General features: G+C 44.1%; 1 protein-coding gene and 1 long non-coding RNA gene across 2 annotated transcripts; both read left to right on the top strand.

Moving 5' to 3' along the window:
* Positions 1 to 5,183: 5,183 nt before the first annotated feature.
* Positions 5,184 to 5,804, top strand: LOC103637746 (heterogeneous nuclear ribonucleoprotein D-like). The gene is made up of 2 exons (XM_020547166.2): positions 5,184 to 5,445; positions 5,539 to 5,804. Exons 1-2 carry the CDS (start codon positions 5,218 to 5,220, stop codon positions 5,767 to 5,769), a joined length of 459 nt encoding a protein of 152 aa, XP_020402755.1. The 5' UTR covers positions 5,184 to 5,217; the 3' UTR covers positions 5,770 to 5,804.
* A 98-nt stretch (positions 5,805 to 5,902) lies between these two features.
* Positions 5,903 to 8,297, top strand: LOC118476038 (uncharacterized). Its single transcript, XR_004855295.1, has 5 exons — positions 5,903 to 6,177; positions 6,257 to 6,405; positions 6,487 to 6,618; positions 6,746 to 7,047; positions 7,137 to 8,297. It is a non-coding gene; the product is annotated as an uncharacterized lncRNA (long non-coding RNA).
* The last annotated feature ends 909 nt before the right edge of the window (positions 8,298 to 9,206 follow it).

Here is a 9,206-nt window from a genome sequence, read left to right as displayed (position 1 = left end):
GCCCACTTACCAATTCTACCACTCATAATTGGGTTATGCAACATGTATTTGATCACATCGGCTTGACCAAAAACAGTGCAATGACTAGATAATAAATAACATCTACATTTGATGCATGCAAAAAACAAGCATAAGCATAACTTTTCAATAAAAGTGTACCTTGTTTCAGCATCCACCAACCTTCGGCTTAGATATGTCACCACATGCTCCTTCCCCTCAGTTTCTTGTGTCAGAACAGCCCCAATGACCTTATCCTCAGCTGCAATGTATAATCGGAATGGTACTCCTGCTCGTGGTGCTTTTAATACGGGAGCCGAAGATAAGTATTTTTTGATGAGATCAAATGCTTCTTGCTGTTCTGCCCCCAAGTGAATTCGGCATCATTCTTAAGCCGAAGAATAGGGGTGAACGCATCAATCTTCCCGGCTAGGTTAGAAATAAACCTTCGTAAATAATTCACCTTGCCGAGAAACCTTTGTACCTCGACCTTACAGCTCGGAGGTCCCACATTCCGAATAGACTTGATTCGGTCAGGGTCTATCTCTATACCATGTTCATGTATGACAAATCCTAAAAACTTACCAGCCGACACTCCAAAAGCACATTTACGTGGGTTCATTTTCAAACCATACTGACGCATTTTATCAAAGGCTTTGCGCAAATCAGCTATATGAGAACTAAACTCAGCCGATTTGACTACAATATCATCAATGTAAACTTCCACAGTGTTTCCTAACAATTCATGGAAGATCAAATTCATAGCCCTCTGATAAGTAGCACCAGCATTTTTCAGACCAAATGTCATGACAACCCACTCAAATAAACCAATGAAGCCTGGACATATAAAGGCCGTTTTATACGCATCTTCGGCCATGAAAATCTGATTATATCCGGCATTACCATCAAGGAAGCTAATAATTCTATTTCCTGATGAATTATTGATTAATGTGTCGGCTATGGGCATGGGATATTCGTCTTTAGGAGTTGCTCTATTTAAATTGCGAAAATCAATGCATACTCTAAGTTTACCTGACTCCTTCTTCTCCACCGGCACAATATTGGAGACCCACTCTGCGTATCTGCAAGGTCTGATAAAATCAGCTTCTAGCAGCTGGTGGATTTCGTCCTTGATGCGTGGGAGAAGATCTGGACGAAATGTTCTAGCTCTTTGCTTGAAAGGTCTGAAACCAGATTTAATAGGCAGCCGATGCTCTACGATCTCTCGGCTTAATCCAGGCATCTCAGTATAATTCCAAGCAAAGCAATCTGAATATTCCTTCAATAGACCGATCATCTCATCTCTAGGATCGGTCTCCAGGGTCTTGTTTACAAATGTCGGCCTTGGAGTTTTACCATCTCCTATGTCAATCTCCTCCAAAGGATCGGCCGATGTAAACCCCTGTCCTAGTTTATCAAGATCTCTGAATTCCTCTATCATGTTCCCCACAGAGGAATTAGAAGATTTTTGTGTGACGGCGAACTCTCCGGTCTCGGGGACCAGATCATCCGTAATACTGTCCTTTTGCTGTGATATATGTTCGGTCTTAAAGTCCGAACCCTTTTGTGAAAGACCAGACCATCCGGCCTTGGAAGCCGAACTGTCCGTGGCCAGAGACTCATGAATTTTGTGTGTATTCATCATTTAAACTTTATTTAGGATTTAGCCGATTCTCCATCGGCTCTAGCATTACAGGAATGAAGCCTTTCTTATCTATACTTATGAATTGATAATCAGAAAAATATACTCCTGTGAGACATGTAGCAGTCTCATAAGTCCAGAGTACAGGGGCATCGGCCACAGCGATGCAGGCCGATACATCAGCATGTACTTGTTCTATGTCATCGCCTACCCATTGTATTAGCATTTGATGTAATGTAGAAGGTATACATTGATTGGCGTGAATCCAATCTCTGCCTAGAATTAAACTGTAATTTCCTTCTACATCAGCGACGAAGAATGGAGCAGCAAGGGTCTTAGTCCCGATGGTTAATTCAACGGACGTGACTCCCCTGGCTTTGATCAAACTATCAGTTCCAACACCGCTGAGGGTCATGTTGGTCTTGACAAGTTCGTCATCTTGTTTACCTATTTTTCTGTATAATGAATAAGGCATTAGATTTACAGCCGCCCCTCCGTCTACCAACATCTTAGCAATCGGTATCCCATCAATGTGACCGCGCACGAAGAGCGGCTTTAAATGATTTACCGATTCCTTTGGTTTAGTAAAGGCGGCTTCTTTAGGACCAAAATCAAATTGGGCAACAACAGGTTCATCGTCGCCGATAATAGTACAATCGACGGAAAATGTAATAATATTTACATCCATACCTGGGCATTCTGGAGAAGCCTCATAGTCGACCAGGTCTTCTCCCAGCAGGTCGTCCTCCTCCATTGATGTTGTCGTGTCGTTGGAGGCTTCCTGGTGAACGGCGGACGGTCCACGCGCGGGGGCCGGATGGTCCGCGCCTGGTGCAGGTTGTCCAGACGCTTCCTGGTGAAGGACGGACGGTCCACGCGCAGAGGCCGGACGGTCCGCGCCTGGTGCAGATTGTCCAGTCTTGCTGGCCGTGCTATCTGCCATACCTGCAAGGTGCTGCGCAGGTGTTGTTTGATTTTCTATTTCTGTGGCCGTTTATTTTTCCTCAATGGCCTTTGGTCTCCATTTCTTTTGCGGTGGCGGGTATAGTGGATGTGTGTCATTAAATGTCTTTTCCGCCTCCTTCTCCTGGCTCTCCTTTGCTCTTAGGCGCTGTAATTTTCTCTTTTGGGATCGTGTCAATCCCGCTGGGCACCATCGAGGCATGGAGTATTTTGGATCGGCTGTTTTGATGGTAGCCGTATCCTTTTCGGTTGTGTTGGCCGATTCGTCGAAAATCATCGGCCCTTTATTGTCGCCCTGCATGACAACATCTGCAGTGCCTATTTTAATGATGTCCTTTTTTGTTGTTTTTTGAGTTGCTACAGGCATATGCCCCCCTGCCGGATTGGTCGGCCTAGGAGGCCGAGTAGTCCGGCAATCTTGTTGGGCCTGTGCCTGGTGACCGGATTCAGCAGCGCTCAATCGGTTTTGCACTGGCGGCGCCAACCTATCAAAAATGGATGTTTGGGGTGCCCCCCAGGCGGGGTACTGTGGCATCCCAAATGGATATGGTGGTAGGCCCCACATTTGATTTGGGACATATGGTGGAGGTAAGTATGTGTATGGATATGGCATAGATGGATAAGGGGGTGGAGGGGTCCATGTCGGCATGTTAGGTCTCAATTGTACAATAGGACCTTTCATTTCTTCCGATTGGTGAGGTGGTCCAATCGGCCTGACCTGACGTTGCTTATGAATGGGTGAGCGGGGTCGCTTTGGTGGCTGGTCACTGGGACCGGCCTTCTTTTTCACATATTTAGACAACAATTGATCGAAAGTCGGGCCAGGCTTGATCAGCCGACCAGCTGCTTTAAATGTATTTGTTTTCCATGTACCTATCTCTGGTCGTCGTGGTTTGAAGGTACGTGGTCGCTGCGAGTCCTGAGCATGGCCGGACCGTCCGCTAGAGTCCTCCGGACCGTCCGGAGAAGCGTCAGACCGTCCGCGTCTGGACGACGGACTGTCCGTGATGCGCAGCACGGGTTCCCGCAACTGTCTCCCTGTCTGTGCTTGCCCCTCAGTGCTAGAGGCTGTGATGCACTACAAGAAACTAATAAATGTTCGTGGGTAAAATTAAAAACGTGGGTACCCACGTTCTTACTTGAGTTAAGTTCATGTGTTATGTTAAGAATGTGGGTACCCACGTTCTTAAGGTAAGTTCGTGGGTCCTGGATAAAATCGTCGAACTTAACGAGTTAGGAACGTGGGTACCCACGTTCTTAAGTTAAGTTCGTCGGGTTTGTGGACACCATCGAACTTAATCCTGAAAAAACCTAGATCCAAAAATCCCACGCGCGCACGGCTCTCTCTCACCCTATCTCATCCCGCCCACACACACGCTCCTCTGTCCTCTCTCACCAGCGCCAGGCCGCGCCGCCGCCGCGCCACCTCGAGCTCTAAGCAGGCGCAGGCCTCGTCCGCCGCGCGCGGCTCACCTTCGAGGCGCTCCGCAGCAGGTACCAGCTCCAGGAGACCTCCGCCGGCGTCCGCAACCGCCATGACCTCCGCGCCTCTAGCCAGATGCTCTCCGCCGGCCACTGGCTCCACCGCGAGGTCCGCCTCGTCGACGACATCCCCGGCGTCCTCGTCGGCGACGCCTTCTACTACCGCACCGAGATCTGCGTCGTCGGCCTCCACACCGCGCCTCAGGCCGGCATCGGCTACATCCCCCGTAGACTCCTCGACGTGGGCCAGTCCATCGCCATGAGCATCATCTCCTCCGGAGGGTACCTCGACGACGAGGACACCGACGACGTCCTCGTCTATACAGGCAGCGACGCCCGCCAGCGCAACCGCGTGAACAACTCCGCCGACCAGACGCTCGAGCGTGGCAACCTCGCGCTCCACAACAGCTACCGGTATGGCGTGGAGGTGTGCGTCATCCAGTGCCGCGACGTCGACCAAGGCCCCCACCGCAAGGTCTACGTCTACGACGGCCTCTACAGGGTCATTAGCTCCACTTTCGACCCCCTAATGTGTTCCTTCAGTTTGTGTTGCGGGGCAATGAGGACGAATCGTTCCCTCACCTGATGGTTTTTGCCATGGAGACCATCCCACCCATGCGTGAGCTGAGCATCGATTATGGAATTGATGAGGAGTTGAGTGCAAGCTGATGCTGGTTCTGAGGCAACAGTGTAGCGAAGGCTTACTGGACTTTTTAGATGACAGTGTAGGCGAGGAATTTTTTGGGGATAACCATACATGATACCTTGGTTTAGTTTTGTGCTAGTTTGCACCCTCAAAATAGTTAGTTCTAGCTCTGAGAGTATCAAAAGGTGCTCACATTTCTGTTGTTGCCACTAATCCTTGCTTCAGTTATAGGGCTTACCTGCAAAAGGCATGTTGTTCTTTTACTAGTGTTGTGCTGGTATGATTAATGGCTGTCACAAAAGACTGTTTAGCAACTGTGTATTGTGGATGTTTATGAACTAATCTTTTGCGGTAGTTACATGAATGAACAACTGCTTTATATAGGGGTTTGTTTGCCTTGTGCAAAACCCTCAATCTGGACAAATCACATGCATATATTCCATCATTCTTTTATTGTCTTTTACAATGTCTTCAATTTTGTCATGCAATGCAGGTGAAATCTGTTTTCTTGGATGGCGTACCACCTCACTGGGATGAAGACAAAGTGAGAGAAATTTTCGGGGAATTTGGTGAAATTGATAGCATACAACTTGCTAGAAATATGTTCACGGCAGCACGAAAAGATTTTGGTTTCATTGGCTTTACAGCAAGACAGTCAGCTTTAGACTGCATTAAGATGGTCAATAAAGATGGTGTTGGTGAAGGTAGTGGAAAGGTAACCACTTTAGCGCCATTTATTTTCTGTGTTGCCATTTCTCACCGTTTGATCCATATATGTTTAATTACTATGTCTCAACTGAATTTATAGGTTCCCATAAAAGCTAGTTTACAAAGGCCAAGGCATGCTTTCAAGAAGTATTCCCGGCAAGGCTCAAGTTCCTTGCTAGGCGTCAGAAGAGGATTTGTAGATAAAAGTTCTAGTGGTAGAGGACACCACTCGGACAGATATAGGCATTTTAGTCCTGTAAGGCGTTCGTATTCAGATAATCATTCTCGTCGTCACTCTATTGATGTTGAAGAGAGGCATACTTCTGTGTGAGGATACAGAGCTTACTATAGAAGAGACTCTCCAGTGCATGGTCGGTTTCTGAAGTATACAACCAAATTAACTTGTTTCCATCTTCCTTTCTATCTCTGCATGAATTAACTGTTATTTTGTATGTCTGATGTAGCTCCAAGCTATAAATATGGAAGGACACATCTAGAGACCAGAATTAGCGAAGAATATGCTGAGGGACGATACACTAGTAAATATCCAAAACACAGATACGCGATGCATGGAACCATGGAGCGAGATGCATACCGCAGGATCAAGTATGGACATTCATACCAGGAGAGAGCACATAGAACTTGCCCAGATTGTAAGTTGTGTGGTCAAAATTACAATTACCCCAATGGTGAGGAATTTTCTGCAATCAGCGGTTGTCAGGAGGCATACTACCAGACAGTAAGTGCAAAAGTTCGGTTGCTAGTATTTTGTTGCGATTGGCTTGATGTTTATTGTTGCTGCTTCTGTTTCTTATTAGGACCGTGATCTGATTCCTTCAACTTCTCAAGTAGCATCTCATTGCGAGGGTTCTTGCTGCAAGGTGGGTATAAATAAGCATTAGATACTATTGGCAGAAGTTCACATAAACAGATCGAGGCAGTTATGCAGTCAACTTCAAAAGGCAAGGTAAGGCACTAATACACTAGAGATCCAAAGCAGGTTTACAGTTTGAAAAACAAAGTTAAATTCGTAATGTACTAATTCCAGGTTTAGACCATTCGTCAAGGTTATCTTTCGAAAAGATCTTCAAACTTGAGAGCCGACTGGAAAAGAAGGTTCTTTGTACTTGATAGTCGAGGAATGTTGTACTACTATCGGAAACAAATTACTAGACCACCTGTAGGTCTCTATTGTAACATTTGCTGTTGAAATGCTCATTAAATTGGCACAATATTTTTTTCCATGATGCATGATATATATATTTAATTCAGATACTTACCTCAACCATTTGCCTTTGATCATATAGGCTGGTTGCTCCATGCAAAGAAGTGTTAACCCCCCTGAACATGGTTCTGGGTTGTTGAGCAGATTGTTCTCATCTCATTACCATGGCATTTTTCATGATGAAAAGTCTGTTGCACGACATACTGTAAATTTATTGACATCAACCATTAAAGTTTGCTTAAACACATGCATCTTATTTCAGGTTAGATCTCTGACACTTGATGTCAGAGTTTGGGAGCCATCTGTAATCAATCTCTTTCAGTTATTAGTCTACATGTTTGTCAACAGTATTTGGGAAGAGACGCTGCCAGATGATAATTCAAGGTAATATTATTGTTTTGAATCTCTTTATGAAGTAATTCCATGTCTATTGCTCTCCAGGTAAAAAACTCTCAACATTGTTTCTTTTGCAGTGCTGATGGATCAGACACATCACAGTACCTCTCTGTTAGCAAGCCTAAACACAAAGATGTGAAAAGACTGTATTCTTGTTTATGCACACCACACACTTTTTATGATGTTTGCTACACCTTCCATTCTAAACTGAACTAATTCATATCTTACATAAAAGATCAGATGGAGTACAAAACTTTTTTTTAAAAAAACTTCTCTGTTTATAGAAGAGGCACTGCACATAGTATATTAGTGTGCCATGGGTTACTGGAGGATGTAATCTTAATCTAGTGTTGCAATAGAAACCCTCTTGAAGTCCACACTGGTTTTTAGTTATACATGTCTAGTTCTCGTAGTTGAAGATAACTTTACAGAGTTATGTGCGCACTTTAGCTTAAACCTATGCTAGGGTTTGTTGTGTGTATTTGCTCTGTTTGAACTGCGCTTTAGTCATTAATACTATGTTTTGTGAGGGCACCGGGCTTTTAATTTTCATTCATAACTCATAGCATTTTTTCTGATGCTTATGTTTGCTTCACCTGTGTCTAATGATTGAAGGCAATATCTAGTCATTCGAGTTTCAATATGATGTCTGAGCTGTCCCTTTCTTTTGTAAAATTTACTTGTTATTGTTAATGTTCATAATGCTGAAATAAGATGTGAAAAGACTGTATTCTTGTTTGAGCATCATAATTATTACTTGGCTATGGCTTCCAGCCCCACCCTGGCCAAGCGGTTGGGGCAACATTTTTGTTGATGACAGGCAAGTTTTAGGATCTCAACAAATGGTTCATGTATCTGTGACATTTGTTTCATGTAAATTTCAGTTCTTCCATCTTATTACTTGTATATACCTCAGCATTGTTTTCTTCGACTGTATTGACAACAATGTGTGTTATACCATCTTCAAGGATGTCTGTTGTGCAAAGCCATAGCCCATAAGGCCAAAGTTGCCATGTCTATATACTTTTCCTTTGATGTCACTCTTACTTATCTTCTGTTGTTTTCAACTCCTAGGACAGTAGAAGCGTGGGCATCCAAATGAATAATCTCCAACATATTCAGCTTTTAACACAGGATGGCTGCAAGCTTATGTATAACATGATTGCTTCCTACAACCGCATTTTGCATATATTATTACTTGTCGTGGAGAGCTGACTTCCCTAATGAATAATATTTTGGTGAGTATCCAATAAATGGCCAGGTTAGCCTCTCAATGCATGAGCTTTTACTTTCCTTAATTTTATAGATGATGTCATGATTCTAATTATTTTTCTAAACTACCACAGAATCCTATCAATCCATATGGCAAGGCAAAGAAGAGGGTAGAGGACATCATCCTAGATTTTACAAAATTAAAGAAGCAATCAGACTTGGCTGTCATGATCTTAAGGTTTGTTTTCAACAACATATATTAAACTGTAACCCATGGAATAGTCTAACATGTTTCTTGCTCTTTATAAATTAGATACTTCAACGTGATTGGATTGGACCCAGAGGCACGACTAGGAGAAGCTCCGAGGCCACTTTGTCAAGGGTCTCCGCAGCGCACATACTGGTGCATGATTTACTGGAGGTTGTGTGCATGAATGTGCCACGCATTGGTACGTGGACTCGAGTTGAAGCAGTAAATTTTCACTAAGATTTTTTAGATTGTTATTCATTTGAGGAAAGTGTGTGTATAATATTATCTCAAATCCCAGTCGCTACTTGAACTGTTTTGTTATCCCTGTGGCAGGAGACATGATTGTTATTCCTATCCTGTGCACATAGCCTCCTCGTCTCTGTTCGTCGTTGCTCTCGCATCCCCGATACCTGAGCTTATGTATTTGGACTTGTGTGAATTTGTGATATGAACATATATCCATGTGTTTGAAATCTGTATTGTATGTGACATTCTATGTTGCATGTGATATTATGTGTGTCTAATTTTCATTTCTGTATTTTTTATTTTTTTGGAAAAGAGTTAAGAACGTGGGTACCCACGTTCTTAAGGTTAAGAACGTGGGTACCGTCGAACTTAATGGGCAGCCCTCGCCGACCCACGCAGGACCCATAAGTTCGACGGCCACGTGGCCCCGTCGAACTTA

Source organism: Zea mays, chromosome 1 (genome assembly GCF_902167145.1).
Source record: "Zea mays cultivar B73 chromosome 1, Zm-B73-REFERENCE-NAM-5.0, whole genome shotgun sequence".
Classification (NCBI taxonomy): Eukaryota; Viridiplantae; Streptophyta; class Magnoliopsida; order Poales; family Poaceae; genus Zea; species Zea mays.
This window is presented reverse-complemented; position numbering and strand designations above follow the sequence as displayed.

Coding starts and splice junctions, on each gene's coding strand:
- LOC103637746 (XM_020547166.2), top strand. CDS start 5,218: ATGCAGGTGAAATCTGTTTTCTTGGATGGCGTACCACCTCACTGGGAT. Junction 5,446..5,538: donor TTGGTGAAGGTAGTGGAAAG/GTAACCACTTTA, acceptor CTGAATTTATAG/GTTCCCATAAAAGCTAGTTT.